Here is a 24737-nt window from a genome sequence, read left to right as displayed (position 1 = left end):
TAAATTGTAAGTGCTCATAGAATTGCTTTCTGACATGCAATTTTACTTGTTTTAGGATATTTTCATTGGTGAAATCTGAGCTACCCTTTAAAAAACACACTAAACCCCCCAAAAAATTATAAAATCCTACAAATTTGAAGGGCAAGGGTGCCCGTCTAAAATCAACCCTGGAACTCCTCATGTGGGCATCTCTAAATTATTTCCTCTCTCCTCAAGAGATGTCATTATGTTGTGAAGCTCCAAAACTTACAACATGCATTACAATACAGCATGTAACTTGTGAAAATGTGGCTGCAAAAGCTGTGTGAATGAGAGAAATTATTGGAGCTCGATCACTAAAATTAAGCTCTTCAACGAGCATTGACATCTTGGACATTAACCCATTTTCAAGTCTCAAAAAATTTATCTTGCCTGCTCTTATTTATAAACTCTCCAGCTGGTTTGATATGACAACCCCCCACCCCCCCCCCCAAAAAAAAGGGGTATTGAACATTGTAAGATGATCTTTCGGCCAGATATTATAAGACGGTCTCCGTATACAACTGTGATTTGCAAACATCAAGAGAACCAATCAATGGTGCAATTGGGCTCCATAAACACCATGATGAATGATGATTTGCTTCAATCTATCATATACATCATCTGACAAGCGAACTCATGAGAAGAAAATATCTGTATGTGCATAACTTTGTTAACTGGTTAGAATTTGCAATAAGCGACATCCTACTCTAATAGAAAACCGTAACCACGTCCAAAAAGAATGTTTCATGAGCATTTCTTGCGACTGTTGGACAATGCATATACCCGAGCCTCTCTAGGAACGGCATATCTGTCCACGTCAAGTATCTAGATACAAAGAGTGAATGGTATATCATCTAAGAGGACGACATGCTCTCCATTTCAGTAAACTTTTGATATCTGTGGTTTTCAGGCGACATCATTGTGGAACCGCACAACGATGCATGTGATGTTGTCTGCACTTCCTTTTCGTAGGGCCTCATCTGTCAGCTTTCTTGCTGCTTCTTCTGCATCAGGAATTGATTGCACCATCGTAACTGCATCCTGATGCCACTCATAAATCCACAGCATAATTATTTCAGAGTTTCAGGTACAGGTAAGTGAACTAAGGCAGCAGCAGCGTCACGTACCTGGTTTGTCACAACGTCCCATAAACCATCACTAGCGAGCACCAAAAATTCAACCTCATTGTTGATGATCTCCTCCTGTACAACACACTCAGATTAAGAATAGAAGTTGCGAGCCTGCCTCAGGAAGAGAGAGACACCTTAGTATGGTCAAAAATACCTCCATGACCAAGTTCCAACAACAAATAAGACGACGACTTTTGCATTAACAAATGAAACAGATCAAAAAGTTTCAGTAGAGAGATTAGAGAGGGACTTTGAGCCCTTGACTCTTGATAGTTGAGAGATTGGAGAGGAAGCTTGAGCCTTGGCCCTTGAAGTAGCAAGGCAATGAGACTGGGAGCATTAAGAGATTACAGAGGAAGCAAAGGAGCATCGAGCAACTTGCAAGGTGGCTATGGGTCATGACATATATAACGTGAGGTTGAGACTTGAGCTTGTGATCTAGGCTTTGGCCTCTTGGAGGAGCCACAACTGACAATTGAAATAGGCATGACAATGCACTGTGACCAGTGGCCTAAAGGCTAAACCCTCCAAAGAAGAGGGCCAATGACTGTCGAAATTGACCTTTTAAAACCATTTTTCCATGCCCCACAACCGTCCCCATTCCCTGACGCGTCCCCGTCACCATCCCTCCATCCCCCGGCCCTAGGGGTCTGTTCCCCGTTCCCCTGTTTCTATGGGTTTTGAGTACAAAGTACAAAGTTCAAACTTCTAAGTCACTCAATAATCTTCCTGTCCCCACCTGTCCACATATGCGTGCACACATATACTGGTGATTGCATTTCAAGTTAATCTATCTTCAATCTGTTTTCGTTACGAGTATCTTATCTCCTACCTTGTGCACCACAGAAAACACACATATATTTGACGACAAAGCGACAAGCACATCATCAGATTGACAAGACTTCCAGGTTCATTATCTCTCTCTAACTCCCACGCCTATGTAGTAGGATAGACTACACACTTGACTATAGGGCAGGGTACGGATTCCGTTTCTTATAAGTTTTGGAGAGAGACGGTGCCAACTCTCCCCAATAATCCTGTATAACACTTTTGTAGTCATGCACTAAATAAAACAATATGTTAAGTATATCCATTGTAGTGTGAAGAGTTTAACTAGCCATATGGTCCTGTTTGTAGCTTATTGCAGCGGTGCCTTCTGAACAGCAAACTTAGTCGGGATATTTCTTGATCGTGTACACTTTTATAACTTTGTGTTTTGTTTTTCTCATTTTTGTTATCCATGAGCATATTGCACTACACGCAAAAAGGTTAATACTTGAACACAATACATTGAACTTTACACCTTGTTTTAAAAAGTAACTAACTATTCACTTTCTACCCTCTTAAACAAACTTTCCATGGAATTAACTATTATAATCCATGGAATTAACTATTATAACGAGGCCAACAATGTATGACTAGTCATCTGGCAGCCAATTGGAGTGCCCGAGGCCAGTCAATGTGTGCCGGAAATGGCTCATTTCACAACAAAGATACAGCTGCATACCTGAAGCTCAGGCTCTGCAACAACATACTGTTTCAGCAATCGGTCACCAAAAGCTCGAGAAACAGCAAGGACCCCTCCAACTCTCCACGTGCCTGCAATGTTAGGTTGATATGAATTTGAAGCCAGAAATACTTGATTTAACAAGACAACCTTGCACAATGAAGAACATACCAGCCCACATCACAACGCCTCCAGCCTTTTCGATTCGCTGACGCTCATCCTTGCGATTAGGTTTATGATCAGTTGACAATGCAATAGCTGTAATTCGAAAAAAATTCAATTTTATTTTACACGAATGTTAAATGTTTTTATTAGATTCTAGCATCTACAGACCATGTAAAAGGTGAGCAATTGAGCATGAACCTATATATATGTACTTACATATTTTCCTTTTTCAATGCATCCACCATCCGTATTCATGCTCCTTTAGTCTTCGCAATAATGTGCTGGAACTTTAAAGTAAGGGGATTTTGTCAAAAATCTAGCTTACCTTTACCAGCCCTGCAGATAACTGCTCTTGAATCACCAACGTTTGCAACAAGCAGGCGGTCGCCAACTAGCACTGCAGTTGATGCAGTTGAGCCAGCATCTCTGTGTTGACTATTCTCATGTTTCAAATATTCTGAGTCTGTCTGCTGATAAGTTTCGACTGAAACAATGGGTTCATTAATATTTAGGCACTCATACTGCACTGTGCCTAGCTGCTCTCACAACCTCACCTATTGCAGATTTTGTATCGGTTATAAATTTGGGGTGCTTGATCAGGTTCTCAAAGAGATTCTTTTGAACGTAATCTGCAGCACGAGAGCCACCATGACCTGGAGCATGTGCATTCACAATGGACACTTGTGAGGCATGATCCAATAAAAAGAGTTTCTTCGCTGTGAAGAAGCACTAGCATTGTATCCATACCATCAAATACTCCAAACAAGCCAACAGTGTGGTCTTCAACAAGGGCGAATCGAGCCTCATAGAAGTCTTCCATAAAAGCTCTTTTTCCCCGCATACTTGAAAAGCCGTAACTACATTTTGCATTGTCACTGATCAAATAAATCCAATTACATGCATTAGCAGGTACATCATTGCAGGGACAGTACCACATAGCATCACTGGTTTTTGAAGAAGAGCATGGAATAACAGTGGGCAGTCTACAACAAAGGAGGAAAAGCTATAACCAGAGATTTCAACAGTACATCACCTGTCTCAAAGACATGGATTTTGAGTCTTTTACACATGTAGACACCTTTATGCACATGATAATTTTCTGCCATTGTAATGTTACACTCTCATAATTCATGAGAGGCTTGAGGATATGTTTTTACAAGTGTACCTTTTTCCTTTTTTATGATATCCAAAGTGGAACTATAATGATGTATCTGTTCGGTCACATAGGTCAAGTTTGGCCTCCAAAGAATGTTAAAAGACCCTCTCTCTCTCTCTCTCTCTCTCTCTCTCTCTCTCTCTCTCTGTTTTTAGGGTTTCAAATCTGTGTTTTGCCACCTTAAAACAGTGGCAAAACCCTAATAAACAACAACAAATGATGACGAAATGTTAAAAACAGAGAGAGAGAGAGAGAGAGAGAGAGAGAGAGAGAGAGAGAGAGAGGGTCTTTTTAGGGTTTCAAATCTGTGTCTTGCTGTTTTTTAAGGTTTCACAAGCGTTTCTTGCTGTTTTATTTTTTTTCTGTTAAGGGTTTCTTGTGTTGTTTTACTCTCTCTCTCTCTCTCTCTCTCTCTCTCTCTCTCTCTCTCTCTCTCTCTCTCTCTCATGGGAAGCATCGGAGAAGTGCCAATGGCTTCCCCCACGTGTAAGAAGACGCATCCCTCACCGACCGCCCACAAAGCCTCTTCAATGCGGACAAGGAAGAGGATGTCGGCAATAGAGAAGAAAATGAGAAGTATCCAGCCATCGGACATCTCTGATGCGTCATAGGATGGGTGACATAGAGCATCACGAAGGAGATTGTACCTTAATTTCAGTAGGAAGTGACTAGGTGATGGGTATCCCTGATGCGTCACAAGGTGGGTGACAGGTGCATCGAAAAGGGGATATCCATAGTCAAGAGGAAATTCCAAACTGTGTTAGAATTGTGCAAAAGGAAAAGTAAGCACTTGAATGAAGATGGGTTCAGAGGAAACTTTGAGGAAAAACGAATGCTTTCTCAGAAAGCGGGATTGCTTGTCGGAAAGCAGATGTTTTCACGTGAGGAAGTCTATGTCTGCATTGCAACTGTGCGTGTGATTGCATCCGGGGACGCCTGGGAAGTGCTGTGACAGCATTGTTTTTAACTTATAAGGTTTAATTGAGTTTTTAGGCAGATTCCGACTATTTTAAAAATATGCCGGCCGCCCACTTAATAAGTGGGCAGCCATCTGATAAATAAGGCAACAAATCAGCCAGCGTTTTCTCTCTCTCTTTTCCTAGCTAAACAGCATGAGGGAAAAAAAAAAAAAACGGCCGCGATCTCTACGCGAGCAGCTATTCGTGCCGTGGCCAGGAGCTATAAAAGCATCACATGCCCTCACTCAAAGGAGGAAATCAGTTTTTGCAAGAAGAAGATGCTGCTACAGATTTCATCCGCAAAGAAGATGTTGCCGGTGATGCCCATGACTGCCCCAAGTGTACCAGACGTCGCCAAGACCCAGTGCGCGAGTTCCCTCGCAAAGAAGTGCCCACGAAGCGTGTTTCCATTGCGACAAGTTTCTTTTTTCTCTATTTTCAGCCCATAAACATCGTAGACCGGGTTGATTTACAAGAAGGAACCCAAGAACACACCTCTTTTATGTGTAGGATTGGAAGAGAGGATTTTTTATGTAGAGATCTCTTCCGGGGAATTGCCTTTTAAGAACCGAGTTGCGTTTCAAGCGTCGAGACTTTGAAGGTAACGATTTTCGTGTTATGAACTCCGAGCATTTGTTTGCAGGTGTATTTCCTCTTAGTGAGGGAGTAGGAGCAGAGGAAGGCATGAGCCTCTGCAGGAGAAAACACTCTGAGGAACTAGAGCCAGATCAGCCCAAGGGTTTCGCACCCAAGTTTGGGAAGTAGATCCACGGATCGGAGAGAGGTAGTCTTTCGAGTTGTGATCCGGAAGTTGAGATTCCCAAGTAAGGACTTCGCATCCGAAAAAGCAGAGTTGTTCTGCGAGAAGAGGACTCTGGAAACAGAGTCGGAAAAGAGTTGCAGGGATGCCATGCCCTGAGTCTGGAAGGTGAGATCCAGAGGCGAGAACCTTGATTCTCGAGGATTTGGAATAAGGAACGGAAGTTCCTTGGAATAGGGTTTTGCCCTAGGAATAGGAAGCCGAGGCTTCCGGGAACCATCAAGTCTTATTCTAGAACGAACGTTGTAATACGTTTGGTTCAAGTGCTTGTATAGACTTCTCCTCAATAATAAAGATACTATTACGGGGGGGGGGGGGGGGAGGGGGGACCAGCCCATCTTCTAGTCCCCACTACTGTGTCGATCTTCTCTCTCTCTCTCTCTCTCTCTCTCTCTCTCTCTCTCTCTCTCTCTCTCTCTACTCTGGCTTCAGTAATAAGTGATAAATTCTATTTATCCGAGTCTATTTTTATTGCTATGCGCTCCCGTTTGTGACACAAAGAACAATCGCCTTTCTCTATACTAGATGATGATATATGGGAGTTTTCTAGGGATGGTGATATCATCCTCCTAAGGGACTTCAAAGCCCGAACGGAACACTCTCAGACAGTCTTCTACAACACTGCGAATGAGATGCTTAGAGAGCTAGATGTGGGTGGGTTGGGCCTTGACAGATGCTCACATGACAGAGAGCAGACAGAGTATGGGAGATACCTCATGGAGATGACGACTACATATGGGTTAGCCATACTTAGTGGCTTACAACGATTTCCTGAAGCAACCGGTTTCACATGCTTTCCACACAGACACGGGGCCAGTACAGTGGACTATGTTATGGCACAACCGAGCTTTATTCCTTGTATTCAGGATTTCATAGTGGGAGCCAGACTAGTGGGCGTAGCAGAGGATCATGCACTTTTGACATTGTCTGTTTCATTTCAGTATAGTACAGCCCAGACATCAGGAGGCAGGTCACATACCCGTTATACATTTACACCAGAGACTGACTCGGTTTATACAGAGGAGATCTATAGACGTCTATGCACAACTGGTCCTGGCCTCTCAGTGGAGGAGCGCACCATTTTACTGACCGAGACACTGCATGGTGCAGCATCAGAGGCATACCCACACACTCAGTCGGGTCGGAGGCAATATTCTGGCCCAGAATAGTTGGTATGGTGAGGAGTACAGAGAGATGAGCGCCCAGCTTCAGAGGGATCTTCTTTTAGGAGTCATCACTTGCAGACAATCTCGGATTGCTTCCCGACGCCTTGTGCGACGGAAGAAACGAGCTTACTTGGCCCAGATAGAGCGAGAATTGTATCAGCTGTTCTTGAGTAGAGACTCAGGAGAGGCATGGTGATTCTTTCATGAGCACTCCCCTCCCCCAGTGATTACTTCTCCTAATGTGTGGGGCCAGTATGCCTCATCGTTATATATGGTTTCTGGACAGGACCCCCTTCCAGATCCTACAGAGCCATGCCCACCTACCAGCACCTTCTTTACCACTGAGATGGTAAAGAGAGCCATTGACAAGATGAGGACCAGCAGGGCATATGATCATGATGGTCTAGTAGCAGAGCACTTTACACATGCTAGAGATATGCTGGTAGAGGTTCTTGCAGTGTTGGTTCAATCATGCCATGTGTGAGGGGTTACCTGAGACTTGGAGGTTGTCTACTATTTTGTGTATCTTCAAAGAAGGTGATCCTACAGAGCCTGAAAATTACCACACTATTATGGTTGGGCACACATTGGCACAGTTGTATGCATCCATTCTTGAGCAGCAGTTGAGTAATTGGGCAGAGGGTGAGGGTATACGAGCAAAGGGCAAGGCCGGTTTTAGGAGGGGTTTCTAGAACAAACTAGGACACTCCAAGTCAAGATTCTACCGGGGCACAATAGAGATTCACTTCAAAATTGTTCACAAAGACGACACCGCCCGGCGTAGTTCCGTACCAAGAGGTATTGGCCCCAAAGACTTGCGTCCCTTTCGGTATTTCTTTTTATATTTATCTGTGCGCAAAGTACGAAGAGAGTCGGCGGGGACTCACACTCAGACTCTACGTCCAGATGCTCTGAGTAATGAGGCCCAACCAACTTATTTATTGGTACAAGGGATGTCCAAAACCAGAGCCCCAAAATCTCAAACTAAAAAGCTGTTATTTTCAAAAGCTTTTAGAATTTAAAGCATAATGCCCAAAAAGCTTCCAGCACAATTTTTCAAAATCCGTATTGTTGTCCGTACGGCCTGCCACGTCAGCATGTCAACGCGTTTTCCGGCTTCCCACATCAGCCAGCCTACTGCAGCATTTTTGGACTTATCAACTAACGCCAGCAAGACAGCAAGTTTCAGCCAGCGTTTTGTTTCATCACAGATCGCTGCAGATTCAGCCCCAAGATTAGCTAGCAATTGCCTTGTTGCAGATCCTTACCACAACGGTGTCTTCGCGAAGGAAACCTTAGCACTCCTAGCGTTTTTTCAGCCTGCTGTCCAGCGTTTTCAGCCTGCTACAGCAGCGTTTTTCAATCCATAAGAAGCAGCGTTTTCAGCCATCAAGTTAGTCATCTTGGTGCAACAGTACAGATTCACAGCATTTAGTTTTCAGCCTTAGCATCGTCATCGTCGTCCTCACCGTCGACATCAACATAGCATCATTTAGACTCAACATCAGCACCTTGTATCCGATTTGTGCAATCAATAGCAACAGACTTCTCTTGCCATCGACAGAGGGGCTCTTGGAGGAGGGTTTGACAACTTTTCTGGTGTCGTATTCTTCTCTCTCTATCTCTCAGTCTCAACACCTTCATTCACAGTGTTTACCACTTTGTTTGTGATCATTTGCACTCCCTCACGAAAGGAATGGAAGGCTTTCCATTCCATAAGTAAAAGGAACTCTTGAGCACAGTTAGGAACACTCATCTTGAGCAAAGTTCAACATTCACTTCCGCTGCACCTTACATACGCACTCTCGAGGGGATATCTGATTTAGTTCACTCCACCATTGGGGTGAAACAGGGTTGCCCATTGTCTCCTACTCTATTTGATATGTATGTTGATGAGGTGTCTGATTACATTGACAGAGAGGGTGATAGAAGTGCCCAGCTGGCAGGGACGTGGATCCCATTGTTGTTATATGCTGATGATACTGTGTTGATCTCTAACTCACCAGAGGGTATGCAACGACAGTTGGATGCATTACACAGTTTTGCAGAGGATAGTGGATTGTTTGTAAACCTTGATAAAACCAAGGTTATGGTGTTTAACACCACACCACAGTGGATCAGAAGATCAGCACCGACTTTCACATATGGTCAGGAGATTGTAGAGCATACAGATGCATACACTTACGTTGGGATTGCCTTCACTAGGCCGAGGTTTTCTTTGGGGAGAGCAGTAGAGACTAGACTGACTAGAGCTTTTGCGACCTTGGGAGGCTTGGAGAGAATGTGTTCGCAAGTTCATTTCTAGGAACCTCGGACAAAGTTATGGCTCTTTGATACTTTAGTAGCCTCAGCTTTGTTGTATGGGGTGCAGATATGGGGACCTTCTGTAGGCTAGGATGGTTGGAGACGTATGGAGAGGCCCTTGGTATCTATGATCTCTCGACTGATTAGAGCCAAGGCCTCCGTACCTCACACTATCATTCGTGCAGAGCTACTTGCCCCTCCTATGGAGATTGAGGCGCTTACCAGATCAGTCTCCTTTGTGCACAGCTTGTGGGATACTACTCGAGATAGATATGCTAGACTAGCCCTCGAGTCTTCCAGACAGTTAGCTCTTTAGGGGGACACTTCATGCTGGTATGCACATATGACATCATGGTTTTAGACACATGGCTTCACCATCGACAGGCTGCCCCCTTTCCAGCACTATCTTCAAGCACCCTTGATGTCTCTTACACGGGTGAAGATTACTAGACTCATTCGTCAGGACCTGATCCAGCTTGATACCAAGAGAACATGGATAGGACCGCCACAGGAGTTGAGCACGAAGATGGATTTCTATAGAGAGCATCTTCTCCACCTCACAAGAGATGGGTTTGTGATTCGACCCAGCTACATGGACACACATATGTCTCATGGTTTGCAGTGTGCCATTGGTCAAATACGCACATCCTCACATTAGCTGGAGATTGAGACTGGTAGATTCAAAGGGATACCAGCAGACAGCAGGATATGCCACTTATGCCGGCTAGAGCCAGAGACAGAGCTACATTACATATGTCATTGCACAGTGTACTATGAGATACGGGGCCGTTTCCACCAAGGTGGAATCCGTACGTACGTACCTTACGATTCCGTACGGTACGGTACGTATCGTACGGAACAGGTTTTTTTTTTTTTTTGGGGGGCCATCTTCTCCACGGACCACTCGCACTAGAGCTTTCAGATTGGGATAATAGGGTGAGAGGGAGAGAGGCTTAGGCTTTTTTAATCGACCAAGATTACAAAAGACTCTCTTTTGAAAGGTATGTGAACTTAAATTTGGTGTAATTTTCTTTTTTTACAAATGGTACGTACCTATCACGTACCTAAAGGTTGGTTCAGTACGGAAGTACGTTCCGTACGTACCTAAACCGTACCGTACACTACGTACCTTTCCACCTTGGTTTCCACTGCTTATTCACAGAGGATTCGGTCCTTTCCCTAGGGCCATTACGTATGATAATCAGAGATGTCTTGGGCTATATCTAATTGAGTTACACAGATATAGAGACACTTTACTGGGGAGAGATAGACAGAGACACACTACCGGCACTCTCATCAACCGAGCACTGGAGCTACGAAGATCCAGACGGCCACGATTGAGGAGAGGGGCTACACAGCATCGACGGAGACTACAGCAGAGGATTCGAGCCATACTCTCTTGACATCCAGAGTGCAGATGAGGATAGATTCTAGTAGTAGTATCTTTGTTCTAGTACTTTTGTACCCAGACATGGTATTAGATTCACCCATTTGTAACAAATTGGTCTCATAGGTCATTTTGGCCTTTTGAAGACGTTGATATATCATTTCATTTCATTTCATTTCTCTCTCTCCACCGACCGATAAGGGATTTCCTCTAACCCCCCGAATCCGCCTACCAACCCATTGTACCATTGTATCAGCTCTCATCCCCCCCTCCCCCCTTTTTTAGTTGTACTCAGACATTGTACTAGATTCACCACTTGTAACTTTTTTCTGGTCTCATAGGTTACTTTGGCCTTCTATAGACGTTAATATATCATCTCTCTCTCTCTCTCTCTCTCTCTCTCTCTCTCTCTCTCTCTCTCTCTCTCCATGACATTATTCGAGTAGAGCCCCCACTAGTGGTTGAGGCGCTCACCAGATCAGTCTCCTTTATACACCGCTTATGAGACCTCCCCATAGATAGATATGCTTGCCTAGCACTTGAGTCCTGTCAACAAGCTATGCAACATGCCGGTATGGGGAGATGACATCATGGTTTCAGGTACATGGGTTCAGCATTGACAGATTGCCCCCCTTCCAATACCATTGGATGCACCCTCTCTGACCCTTACACAGCCCAAGATCACCAGGCTCATCAGCCAAGACCCGACTCAGCTAGATACCAGGAGTACCTGGATACAGCCAGCACAGGAGAAGATGGCTTTCTATAGAGAGCATCTTCTCCAGCTTACAGAGGATGGCCTTGTAACAAGGCCCAGATACATGGACACTCACTTATCTCATGGGATACGATGTGCTCTTGGCCAGATACGCACATATTCACACTGGCTTCGGATTGAGACTGGAAGATACAACGGAGTACCTGCAAAGGCCAAGACATGTCCCCTATGTCACATGGAGCCTGAGACTGAGTTGCACTACACATGCAAATGCCCAGTTTACAATGAGATACAAGGCCGGTTTCACTACCTGTTCAGGGAGGGTTTAGGACCACTCTCTAGAGTCATGAGGTATGAGGACAAGAGATGTCTCCGACTGTTTTTGCTCGAGCTGCGCAGACACAGAGAGAGCCTGACGAGAGGAGAGGCTGGCCAGTCTTAAGAGACGGATCACAAACTTCTTTAGAGCGGACATTGGCAGCCGGACAAGCAGCTACTACAACAGAGATTACATTATCCTCACGCCAGAGGCGCACTAATCGATCGAGCGATCAAGCTAGGGAGATCCACACGCCCACGACTGCGGAAGACTAGACAACATCGATGGAGGCTGCATCAGAGGATTCGGATCACTTTGGCCTGACATGCACGACGTCCGGTCAGAGACTACTGACCATGGAGGAGATTGATGAGATCTGCCAACGACCGATGATGGATCTAGATCTCCTGTGATTTAGCTCTTTTTGAGGATACACCCACATTATGTTGCATTAGCCCTCATTCACTACTCTCACCCCCCTACTCATATCTTGCTTAGTTTGCATCTAGCGATTTAGGATCCTAATACCTATAGTACCCCCTTTTTTCGGTACCTTTTATTTTTGGTACTTTTTGGTATACAGACATTGTATCAGATTCACCACGTTGTAACTTTTTGGTCTCATAGGTCATATTGGCCTTTTGAAGATGTTAATATAACATTTATTTCATCTCTCTCTCTCTCTCTCTCTCTCTCTCTCTCTCTCTCTCTCTCTCTCTCTCTCTCTCTCTCTCTCTCTCTCTCTCTTTTTTTGGAAAAATCAGGGCTGTATATTACTGAGTACAATATAATCCCCAGCGGATGCCAAAATAGCCTGTCACGTGGGATGTACAAGCTGAATGTAAGGGTGAGAGCCACTATAGTGACAACTCGACTAGTACAATCTCATGGTGGTCTATGTGATGAGTGGAGGAGAAACCACTGAGGGGGGGCATAATGCCATGTAATCTAGCCACCTGTAAGTGTGAAAAAGAGTGGAGCTCGGGCCCAACGCCGAAGGAAGGCAAATCGTCGAGCCTCGGCTGCTCTAGATGTACCTCAGGAAGAATCCCACTGCCAAATCAGGGTGTGAATGATGTCCAGCCAAATGGCAGTAAGGGTATCCTGAAGGAGCTGCGGAGCCGCACTAAGAATGTGAAGACAACGAGCTCTCCAAATATTCCATAGTGTAATGCTAGTGATGACTGAAAAGACTTCATCACGTGTCTGTAGATCCCCCTGCCATGCGATCTGTGGTAACATAGCCAAAGTCCCTCACCGATAACCAGTCGAGGTAAGCATAAGAGCTGGATCTGTGTCTGAGCCCTCGTAGAAAAGATGCGGTCCGGGCATCTCTCTCTCTCTCTCTCTCTCTCTCTCTCTCTCTCTCTCTCTCTCTCTCTCTCTCTCTCTCTCTCTCTCTCTGTGCGCGCGCGTAATAAAAGTGGCGCTTTGACCCTTTGCATTACATAAGAATCGACCATTAGTCCATATACAAGAAATATGGGAAAACAGATGTACAACGAGATCATGGGGGAAAATCCCATAAAAAACCATAGGATACATCTGGGGATCAAGAACGCTAAAAGAAAATCTCTCTCTCTCTCTCTCTCTCTCTCTCTCTCTCTCTCTCTCTCTCTCTCTCTCTCTCTCTCTCTCTCTCTCTCTCTCTCTCTCTCTCTCTCTCTCTCTCTCTCTCTGTGTGTGTGTGTGTGTGTGTGTGTGTGTGTGTGTGTTGCCGATTAAATGTTGCCGATTAAATCACTGAACTACAAAGCAAGCCCGAAGGCAACAATTTGGAAATTGTAAAAGTTGGAGACAACTAGCCACGTGGCAAATTGTAGAAAACTAGAAGGCAAGGTAAAACCTCTCCTAAAGGGAGTAAAAATTGCCTTGGAAAGCTGGAGCCTCTGAAAAATAGGCACTTGCACCAAAAGCATACTTTGTGACTGTATATTAAAAACGTGAACCAAGCTTGGAGGCTTTGTCAGCAACAACTTTTAGAAGCCAAAGAATTCAGCAGGAGGCAAACTGTGGGAGCATGTCCATGATTGGATTCGATCATTTAGTATCCTCAACCCTACACCATCTATCATGTTAGACTTACACCACTCTACTGCTTTACAGGTCTAGGGCATACTTGTACTGTCACAAACTGCTGACGTGTCAAAGCCCTAAAGAAGGGAGACAATTTGAAGATGTCAGCCGAGGGGCCTAAACCCTAAGAAGAACAAGTAAAAAAGGAAGAAGTCCTACCAACTTATGGGGACCCTGCCCGATGGGGCCCCAAGTGACAAAGGATTCAAATAAAGCTGGACTCTCACACACACAAAAGACTTGCACAAACTGATGACGTGGCAGATTTCCAAAAATTGCACTGACATGATGACGTGGCAGGCTATACAGATTTCCGTAAATTACGTTGGCAGCTTTTTGGCATTGCTTTTGGACCATATGCTTTTGAGTTTGAAGGCTTTTCATTGTAAACTGCTTTTGGGGCCTAGGGCCTTTAAATATGAGGTTAGGGCTCATTCTCTGGCATGCTTCCTGGAGAGGGTGCAAAGTCTGGAGTACCGGCTCATACTGTGTTGATGCAATATAAAGAAATACCGAAAGGGGCGCCAAGGTTTGGGGCCAATACTCTATGGGGTGGAATTCCGCCACTCCGTGTCACGTATCATCCCTCTCTCTCTCTCTCTCTCTCTCTCTCTCTCTCTCTCAATTCAGTTGTTATTGAAGTGCTAAAAGTCTGTTCAGTCTGTTCTTTTCTATTGGCACGTGGTGCCCGCCTTGTGACATGTAATGTTACTATGTCTCCGGGCAGGCCACCCATAGTCTAGGTTGCTCTTGGTCCGGCCACCCGAGTTTGGAACCGGCCGCCCACTTTGTTTGGGCGCCCTCATAAATTTCTCATATTTCATTTATTTCTTGTTGGGTCGTGGGAGATTTTTCCAGGCTTTGCCCTACCTCCGCTTGGGCACCTATTTATAGGGGCAAGGGGGTACCCACTTCCATCATATTGATTGTATTGAGGGTCTTCTACTCATGGTAGTCATGGTATAACCGGCTTGTACAACGTAGAGGGCGGTACTATTTCAATTACCTGTTAACTTTACACAGAGCACTGAGAAGGAAAGAGAACACAGTTGCGTCCAGCAACTAGAATGTCACTGTGCACACGAGACCGACACCCTCTAGGCCCCAAAGACTGGCCCCCCTTTCCGTATTTCATTATTCAAATTAAGGTAGACGATCCGACCACTTAGCACAAGCTTTCACAAAGCTGTCCAAACCTGGCGAGGGCTGAAAACGCAGGTTTTCGACCTGATTTTGGCAACATAAAGGCGCAAAACCCATGTAGGTCAAAAGCACCTGTCTAGGACGGATTCCCTCGCTATCTGGAAGCTTTCTGGTGAGCTGTCACAGAAATTCAGCGGGCTGTAATTCCCTGTTTTCACTGCCGGGTGCCCAAAAGCCTGTACACGCATCCCAAGGCTCTCACGAGGCTCCCCCCGTGTTCCCTTGCAGTTTAGGTGCAAACCCTAAACCTGCAGAAAAACACAGCAGGCTGTAATTCCCTGTTTCGGGTCGTTTTAGCGGAGCGAACACGCCTACGCGTGTCCCAAGGGCTCCCGCACACAATGGGACAGCTCCCCTGTGAATTGGACGAGTTTTCACGCGAGAAAACTCTCCGAACTCACAATCTTTCGTGATGGAACTGTGCGTACCTGTGGGGGATTAGCAATTAGCTAATCCGATTCCTGTTCAGAAGGCTCTTGCCTTGGCAAACGCGCATAAACCCCCAGAATTGTACATGTTCATCTGAGTAGCCCAACTAGTGGGGCATTACCATATGTGCCAAAGGGGAGAGAGAGATGCACGAGAGCAAATCATCGCGCTACATGAGACAGAGGAGAAGGCAAGCTTTCCATTAAAGCTGTAGACCTGCACCCACTACTCACACACACACTGTGGGTCACTTGTGTGTAAAAATCCAGCCCCCTGCCTCAAATGGGCGCCTCCTCTTGCTGAGGTGTCCTGCAGGCTGCTCTCCTCCTGCCAAGTGTCCAGTTTGCCCCTTTGAGTTAATTCCCTAGTTCCCACTGACTTATAAAGTTATAAGGGACTTTCCGAGTGGCCCAGACTTCATTTTGCGCACACAGGCCTCCATACTCATCAGAATTCAGTGCTTACTGGCCAGACTAGTCCCAAACTGACCGACCCATACTCCTGATGTGAGAAACCTATTCAGCCGCACCCATTTCACACTGACCATGCAATGTCCACTTGCACCTTTTCAAGTTTAAGGTTTTCGTGGAAAACGAGTATAAATAAAAATAAATAAAATTATCTAGTGCTTGTTTATGGAAGGCAACAGGAAAAATACACCTCCTGGTGACACATGGGGGCACTCTCTCTCTCTCTCTCTCTCTCTCTCTCTCTCTCGTGACACATCCAACCCTATGTGTCCGTGGACAACAAGCTACAGCACGACAAGGGTTCAATCAATCCAATCAGTCTAGATTAGAAGTGATGTGGCACTTTTGTGAGCTTATTCGTAGACCGTGCATGCCCGGCCACTTAGTGTAGATGCATATCCTCTGGTTGCACACAGCATGATCATAAGCATTCCCATCAGAATCCTTCAGGGGAATTTTCCAGTGCATTTAGCCTATTTTACCTATTTTTGACATTTTTCACTTATTATTTATAAGTGACTTTTGTTGGCAAGTAGGTAGGGCAATTTTGCTAAGTTTGTATATAAGCAAACCAAAGCTAGCACTAAATGGCAGAAGAGGCAACAGGAGCCAAGCTCAGCAGGCAACTTCTCAAGCAAGACCTTGGCGGTTTCCCCATCCAAGCAAGAAGAACCATCCCCCTTGGCGTTTTCTCCAGCAAGTAGCCACCACCATCAAATCCTTGCCCTAGCGTTTTGTATCAGCAAACCATCGCCAGCAGAAGCTTCAGTAGACCCCAGATCCTAGCGTTTCCCCAAATCTGCAGCCCTAGCGTTTTAGGATATTCATAGCGTTTGCAGATTTCAGCCTTTACAGATTTCAGCATGCAGCGTTTTTCAGCCATGAAGAACCTGCAAGTTCAGTCCCTAAAGAGTAGCAGATTCAGCCCCAAGAAACCTCAGTTTTTAGCCTAAGACCTGCAGATTTTCAGCGACAAAGATCATCAGAATATAGCCCATAGCGTTTTTGGACTAGCCACAGATTTCAGCCCATAGCGTTTTTGGACAACAGATCAAAGATTGCAAATTTCAGCCCTTAGGTCGGTGTCGTCGTCCCCGTCATCATCGCCGACATAGCCTAGACTTGCATCAGTCATTTGCATACAGTTTGTACCAGTTTGTGCAATCATAAGTAGACCACTCTCGCCGACGAGAGTGGGGCCTTCGAAGGAGGATTTTACGCTCGCTGGTGTCGTATCTCTTCTCTCTCTATCTCTCACTCTCATACACTTGCACGCACAGTGTTCATTCACTTTTGTTTGTGATCATAGCATTCTCTCATTAAGAACGGAAGGCTCTACCTTCCATAAGAACAAAAGGAACCTTGAGCACAGTTCGGAGCACTCATCTTGAGCAAAGCGCAAACATTCATTCCGCTGCACCTCACCCCCCCCCCCCCCCCCCCCCCCCCCGCACCCGCGCGCTCTCACATGGTGTCAGAGCCCGTCGATGATCAAGCCGATGTCGAAGATAGCGTGTACTGCAGCAGTGACTGCACAGACCACCACCAAATGGTGTCCTGGCAAAAGGTAACTTCATGTCGCTGCTGTCCACCCAAAAACGCAACAGCGAGGTAATGAAAACGCTGCTGTCCAGCGATTTTCAGCATGCTCATACGCTCCCGGTAGGGTCCGGAGCGATGCAGAGGGTGTAGGAAGGGCGGGGAATCAATGTAGCAACCCAAAGTGGGCTGAAAACAGAGAAAACAACAATCGTATATGGCTGAAAATGTAACAAACTTGGACACCCCAAGTCAAGATTCTATCGCGACACAACAAAGATTCACTTCAAAACAATTCACAAAGATGACATGGCCCAGCGTAGTTCCGTGCCCAGAGGTATTGGCCCCGAAGACTGGCGTCCCTTTCGGTATTTCTTTTTATATTAATATGTGTTCAAAGTACAAGAGAGTAGGTAGGCGCTCACTCTCAAACTTTGCGTCCAGATGCTCTGAGTAATGAGGCCTAGCCCACTTATTTATTGGTACAAGGGATGCCCAAAAGCAAAGCCCCAAAAATCTCTAATTTAAAAGCTTCAACTCCAAAAGCATTATGCCCAAAAGCTGGCCAGCGTACTTTGCAGAGATCCGTACGGGGGGTCCGTACAATTTGCCACGTGTCAGCCTATCGGCGCCTTATCCGGACTGATGCCACGTAACCAATTGCAGGATTGTGTCCGGGGGCCAGCCACGTCACCAGTTTGTGACATACCCCCCTCTTGAAAGAATTGTAATCGCCCTCGATTACGCCTGCAAAACATACAGAGGCCATAAACTGTCTTAGTAGACACTGACTGTTAGTACCGACGCACTAGACATGACACATCTAGCACTTGTACAAATCGATAGTCACATCACCGGACATCATAGGACATCCCATGACAAATCACATTCAAATTCTTCCCAAATCTCAAACCATAATTAATTGGCAACGTATCTAGTAATCGCATCTAGATCCAGTCAGGACCTCACTGATGCCCGATTAACTAATCCTTATTGCAATCATGTCTATAGAGATTTATGAGACCGAAATGCTGCAATCATTTCGTCTTCTAGTTCCCGCACTCAAACAAGTCAAGTACAAATCAATCAGTTTCATTTTCGGGAATTCCAATTCATAAAGTCATACAGCAGAATATTGTTAGCCTAGCAGTATCCCTGAAACCCAAAGGGACATCAGTGACTCTATATATAAAAAAATCGGGGTAATCCGTTGACAAAGGAGCGAGCGACTCTCCTCTTGTGCAAAGTTCTTGAATTTAACCAAGAACCGCCTAATCGCTTTACCTCTAATCTTTCTATCTTTATGTGCCAATATCTGATCTGGAACGAGTATCTCCTCGCTTTCCTCCACTTCGGGTTGCTCATCTGGCTCCCCATCATCACGCACATCGCCTTTTAAAGGCTTCAAGAGACTCACATGAAAAGCATTGTGAATCCTCCAAGTCCTTTAAAAGGCTTCAAGAGACTCACATAAAAAGCATTGTGAATCCTCAAAGTGTCGGGCAACTTCAGTCTAAAGGAGACATAATTTATTTTTTCTTTTATCTGGAAAGGTCCATAGTATCTCATGCAAAGCTTTGGAAAAAGTCGCTCCTTTCCCTTTTTCGTTCTTAGGCCTGCCTTCTCAAAACGTAAGAGCACCCAATAGTCTTCCTTAAATTTCAAATCACGACAGTGTCGATCTGCTGCCTTCTTGTGTCTTTCCTGAGATTTTGCTAAAGCCTCCCAGACCTTGGCAAAAGCAGTGTCCAAGTCCCTCGTGTAATGGTTGTAACAAACTACTGACGTGTCAAAGCCTAAAGAATGGAGTCAACGTACAGATGTGGTAGAGGGGCCTAAACCCTAATGTCTGCCAGAAACCCTAACTGCTGAAACCCTAATGCTGGAAACCCTAACCCTAAAACCTGCAAACCCTAATTCTGAAAACCCTAACCCTAAAACCTGCAAACCCTAATTTCTGCCAGAAACCCTAACCCTAACCCTAAGGCAGCAGACAAATTCCGAAAATTGCGTTGACATGATAACGTGGTAGGCTGTACGGATTTCCGTGTTTTGCGCTGGCTGATGACATGGCAGGCTGTACGGATTTCCGTAAATTGCGCTGGCAGCTTTTTGGCTTTGCTTTTGAACCAGAAGCTTTTGAGTTTTAAAGGCTTTGTACTATAACTGCTTTTCACGCCAAGGGCCTTTAAATATGAGGCTAGGGCTCATTCTCTGGCATGCTTCCTGGAGAAGGTGCAGAGTCTGGAGTACCGGCTTGTACTTTGATGATGCAATATAAATAAATACCGAAAGGGGCGCCAAGGTTTGGGGCCAATACTCTCTGGGGTGGAATTCCGCCACTCCGTGTCACGTGTCGTCTCTCTCTCCATTTCAGTTCAGTTGTTATTTGAAGTGCTTAAAGTTGTTCAGTCTGTTCTTTTCTATTGGCACATGGTGCATGCGTTGTGACAATGGTCGGCTTCAAAAATCTTATCTTTCGTGCTAAGGAAGGGTGGAACCTTCGTAGCACCTTCAATAATCTCAAATGGCGCCTTCCCCGTTGACGAGTGGATCATGTTATTGTAGACAAATTTCACCAAGGGCAAAAAAAAATCACATTGAGTCTTCTGATCAGAAATGTAAGACTTCGATAAATCCAGTACCACTGAATTTGCAATCTCAGATTGCCCGTCTGTCTGTGGGGGGAAAGATGACGAGAACTGCAAACGTGTGCCAATGTTATGCCAAAAGGTCAAGTTTGACAAGCATAAAGCACGCAGATTGTTATAGCCTTTACCCATTCCCACCCGCCCCCGCGAAAGTATTGCTATGGATTTCATTTTTAATCTCCCGAAGACGAAGAGTGGGCATGATGGCATTTGAATTGTCATCGACAGATTTAGCAAGCAGGCTCACTTCGTTCCAGTGAAGAAAACAGCCAAGCCGGATCATTTAGCGAGACTCTTCATTTCACAGATTTTCAGATTACATGGCATGCCTGAGACAATAGTTTCTAACAGAGATCCCCGATTCACGAGTTTGTTTTGGAAGGCTATTTGGGCCAAGCAACCGCGTACAAAATCGTCCACAACCTTCTTGAGTCTCGACCAAAAGAAGTAACGCTCCACACCTTTCAAAGTGGTGTCAATGCCGCGGTGACCCGTAAAAGGTGGACAATGGCATTCAATTAGAACCTTTTCCCTCAACGACTGTGCGCACAACATCGTTTTCTTCATCAAGTAGCCATCCCGTATGGAATATCCCGCTACAACCTCTCCATTCTGTATTTGAGTGAATACATCAAAAAAATATGGATCTGTGGCGTACTGATCGACCATGTCCTCAAAGCTTCTTTGGTGAATCGCAGAAATAGCCAAGACTAACAGCTTCCGGGACAAAGCATTTGCCACCAAGTTCTTCTCTCCCTGTACATGGACAATCTGGAAGTGAAATTGTGACAAGATGTTAGCCCACCGCACTTGCTTTTTCGAAAGCTGCTTCTGCGAGAAGTAGCGTAAACTCTGATGATCAGTGAAGACCGTAAAATCGTTTCCGAGTAGGTAATGTCGCCACTGAGTAAGAGCATGGATAACCGCCAAAAGCTCATAAATCTGTGTCGTCAATTCCGGCCTTGAAAACGATCGGCTCTCATAGGCAATGACATGGCCTTCTTGCATTAAGACAAGCGATGTGCCCAATGATGGGGAGCCAAATGAGCAACCCGAAGTGGAGGAAAGCGAGCAGAAACTCGTTCCAGAACAGATATTGGCACACAAGGATAGAAAGATTAAAGGTAAAGCTATAAGGCAGTTCTTGGTAAAATTCAAGAACTATCCTGCATTGGATGCGAAGTGGATGGAGCAAGAGGATCTAGCAGATACTCCTCAGATTTTAGAACTTTACCTTGAAGCATTCGGTTTAGCATAGTCTACTTCGATAGAACCCTAATCTCAGCGTGAATGAATCACAAGAGGAAAGTCACTCGCTCATTTGTCAACGGATTACCCCGATTTTTTTATATATATAGTCACTGATGTCCTTTGGGTTTTAGGAATACTGCTAGGCTCACAATATTCTGTTGTATGACTTTATGAACTGGAAGTCCCGAAAATGAAACTCATTGCTTTGTACTTGACTTGTTTGAGTGCAGAAACTAGAAGACGAAATGATTGCAGCATTTCGGTCTCATAAATCTCTATAGACATGATTGCAATAAGGATTAGTTAATCGGGCATCTGTGAGATCCCGACTGGATCTAGATGTGATTACTGCCAATTAATCATGGTCTGAGATTTGGAATGAATTTGAATGAGATTTTTCATGCGATGTCCTGTGATGTCAAGTGATGTCATGTGATGTCCGGTGATGTTGATTGTTGATTTGTACAAGTGCTAAATGTGTTGTGCCTAGTGCGTCGATACTAACAGTCTGTGTCTACTAAGACAGTTTATGGCCTCTCTGTTTTGCAGACGTAATCGAGGGTGACTACAATTCTTTCAAGAGGGGGGTATGTCACAAACTGGTGACGTGGCAACCCAGACACAACCCTACTGACGTGGCAGCAGCCCGGATATTGCACCGACATGTTGACGTGGCAGCCCGGAAATCGCGTCGGATTTTACGTTGATGACGTGGCAGTCCGTACGCTGTACAGAGTTGCGCAAATTACACTGGCTGTTTTTAGCAGCTTTTGGATAAAAGATTTTTAAGGAATTGCTTTTGGGGCATAAAGCTTTTGAGTTAAAAAGATTTTGGGGCTCTGCTTTTGGGCATCCCTTATACCAATAAATAAGTGGGCTAGGCCTCATTACTCAAAGCATCTGGACGCAGAGTCTGAGAGTGAGCGCCTGCCTACTCTCTTGTATTTTGAACACAGATTAATATAAAAAGACATACCCAAAGGGGCGCCAGTCTTTGGGGCCAATACCTCTGGACACAGATTAATATAAAAAGACATACCCAAAGGGGCGCAAGTCTTTGGGGCCAATACCTCTGAGCACAGAACTACGCCGGGCCATGTCGTCTTTGTGAACTGTTTTGAAGTGAATCTCTGTTGTGTCGCGGTAGAATCTTGACTTGGGGTGTCCAAGTTTGTTATAGTGGACCCTAGATGCCAAGCAAACTTTCACGAGGGACCATATCAACAAGATGCAAGAACTCCAACAAGATACTTTATATGGGCAAGAGAATCAGTTCGGAGTACATGGCCATCCAGCTTTTGGCGTAGTTGCCTCCTCGTTATACCAACTTTTATTCTTCATTGATTACGAGTGGCCACATGAACACCATAACTTGGGAGGGGATAGCCCAATGGTACTGGACCAATTGGAGCATTTCAATGTGGGGAAGCAAGGCTCCAAAGCCTTGGTCGGTTCTTTCAACAACAAGACGAAGCACAAGGGTAAGAATAAAAGCAAAAAGAGGATGAGTAGCATTGCAACAATCGTGGAGATAAAAGGCCATTATTGGCGAAAGTGCCCAAAGCGAGTTGGGCAGGCTTCTACTTCTTCGACTGCAATAAAGGCCCTAGCCTTTGTTCATTTGAAGATGCTACCTTCACAGACTTCTCCAAAGACATGGGAGGTTGAGACAATTCTTGCCATTCGAGATTTTTGAAGTTGGAGCCTAGATAGTCGTGCTTCACGGCACATGACACCTTCGAAGGATATGCTATTCAACATGCAACAACACTGTGGTTCCATTTTCATTGGTGAGGGCTACCCTGAAGTTGATTCAAGACGGCAAAGGGCACACATCCAAGGTACTTTATGCTCCAAAGTTAGGTTTCCATCTCATGTCAGTGCACGAAGTGTGCAAGTTAGGCATGGATAAGGGATCTAGACTCCAACAAGGAGGTCAGAGAGGCCACCATCGAGTAAGGTCTCTACAAGCTCCAAGCTCTTTCTTCACTTACAAGTTCTCCCACACGTGATCTTTAGCATTATCGGTTTGGCCATTTGCATGTTGATGGTTTTAATCATGCTTTTCATGATCAGATATCAGAAGGCTTACCAGATATTGCGAGTAAGGAAGGACAATGCACGAAGTGCATTCGTGGGAAGCAGCATAGAGAGGCTACACCAAAGCACTTTACACGCCGAGCTCCGACAATGGACCTGAAGGAGAATATCCTACAAAGATGTTCAAATTGCCTTAAAGGATGATTTCCACTACTAAAGAACGTTAATACAGCTTTCTTTCTTTCTTTCTCGCTTGCTCTCTCCCTGGCCCTCGTCCTTAAAGGACCCCTACATATGCTGGTCCACATATTGAGAGGTAAAACAAGATTCTTGAGAGCAGGGCTGCCTATGTGTGAGGCTATCCTCATGAGTACGTGATCTTGTTGAACGTCCTTGACTGCTTCCCGCTTCTGGAGAGACGTTCATGCACCTACAAAGCATCATATTGTGCCAACCAAACACATCTTTGTGGACCTGAAGGAGAATATCCTACAAAGATGTTCAAATTGCCTTAAATGATGATTTCCACTACTAAAAAACGTTAATACAACTTTCTTTCTTTCTTTCTCGCTTGCTCTCTCCCTGGCTCTTGTCCTTAAAGGACCCCTACGTATGCTGGTCCGCATATTGAGAGGTAAAACAAGATTCTTGAGAGCAGGGCTGCCTATGTGTGAGGCTATCCTCATGAGGACGTGATCTTGTTGAACTTCCTTGACTGCTTCCCGCTTCTGGAGAGACGTTCATGCACCTACAAAGCATCATTTTGTGCCATCCAAACACATACTCCACTGCCACATTTACAATCATCTACTCAGTTGCAGTAATCCATGACAATTAAACCAGTGGGGACCAAGGTTCAAACCCTTCTACCCGCAAAACAATGGCATGATGCAGTTGAAGTTCCCCATAATCTGAATGACCCACAAAGCATTTGGGTGATCACAAGGTGGAACCACAACCAACAAAATGATGTGTGAGATATAAAAAGAGCATGTAGGGGCCAACCTTTGCCCGCCTCCGCTTGATTCACCACTTGGCGGATCGCCTGCCGAAAGAATGCTGTTCAAACAGCTCATCTTCCTCCACCAACAGACTGACCTTTGATTCCAAACAATGAGCTAGTGTTCGTTGCCTTTGCTTGATCGCCTGTTTTGAAGAAAGAGCACAATTGCCAAAGCTGTCAATATATACGAACTGGAACAAAAATTATACTGAAAAGCCCACCTGATAACAGGATCCTAGCAGGCTTCAAGATAACCTACTTCTAGCCGAGCTGCCAACCCACTAATTGTATCTTGTTGATAAGGAAGACGACAGCAAGCAACGTGCTGCGACAAGGGATCTATTGAAGCTCGAAACCTCGGACACAGAGAGAGAGAGAGAGAGAGAGAGGGCGTGGCACAGTGCTCGCCAAAAATGCTTTTTC

General features: G+C 45.1%; 1 protein-coding gene across 2 annotated transcripts; it reads right to left on the bottom strand.

Annotated features, from left to right (window-relative positions):
• Positions 1-571: 571 nt before the first annotated feature.
• Positions 572-24737, bottom strand: LOC147454481 (putative protein phosphatase 2C 59). 2 transcript variants are annotated; one of them, XM_086516418.1, is made up of 9 exons: positions 24536-24737; positions 24317-24457; positions 3571-3698; positions 3378-3476; positions 3149-3307; positions 2830-2916; positions 2659-2750; positions 1149-1223; positions 572-1062 (listed from the first exon to the last, which is right to left on the bottom strand). In XM_086516418.1, exons 2-9 carry the CDS (start codon positions 24385-24387, stop codon positions 928-930), a joined length of 846 nt encoding a protein of 281 aa, XP_086372544.1. In that variant the 5' UTR covers positions 24388-24457; positions 24536-24737; the 3' UTR covers positions 572-927. The 2 variants fall into 2 exon arrangements, with proteins under 2 accessions (XP_086372544.1, XP_086372545.1); XM_086516419.1 differs by having other exon boundaries at positions 24574-24730.

The sequence above is a fragment of the Adiantum capillus-veneris genome, chromosome 7, assembly GCF_014529385.1.
Source record: "Adiantum capillus-veneris isolate H3 chromosome 7, ASM1452938v2, whole genome shotgun sequence".
NCBI classification, from domain to species: domain Eukaryota; kingdom Viridiplantae; phylum Streptophyta; class Polypodiopsida; order Polypodiales; family Pteridaceae; genus Adiantum; species Adiantum capillus-veneris.
The sequence above is the reverse complement of the archived record's forward strand: the minus strand, read 5'-3'. Positions and strand labels throughout refer to the sequence as shown.

Bases quoted from the DNA above. Each gene is read 5' to 3' on its own strand.
- LOC147454481 (XM_086516418.1), bottom strand. From the start codon at position 24,387: ATGAGCTGTTTGAACAGCATTCTTTCGGCAGGCGATCCGCCAAGTGGT. The intron at 3,477-3,570 runs GTATGGATACAA...CACATGCTCCAG, and splicing joins CTTGTTTGGAGTATTTGATG to GTCATGGTGGCTCTCGTGCT. The intron at 3,308-3,377 runs GTGAGGTTGTGA...CCATTGTTTCAG, and splicing joins CGATACAAAATCTGCAATAG to TCGAAACTTATCAGCAGACA.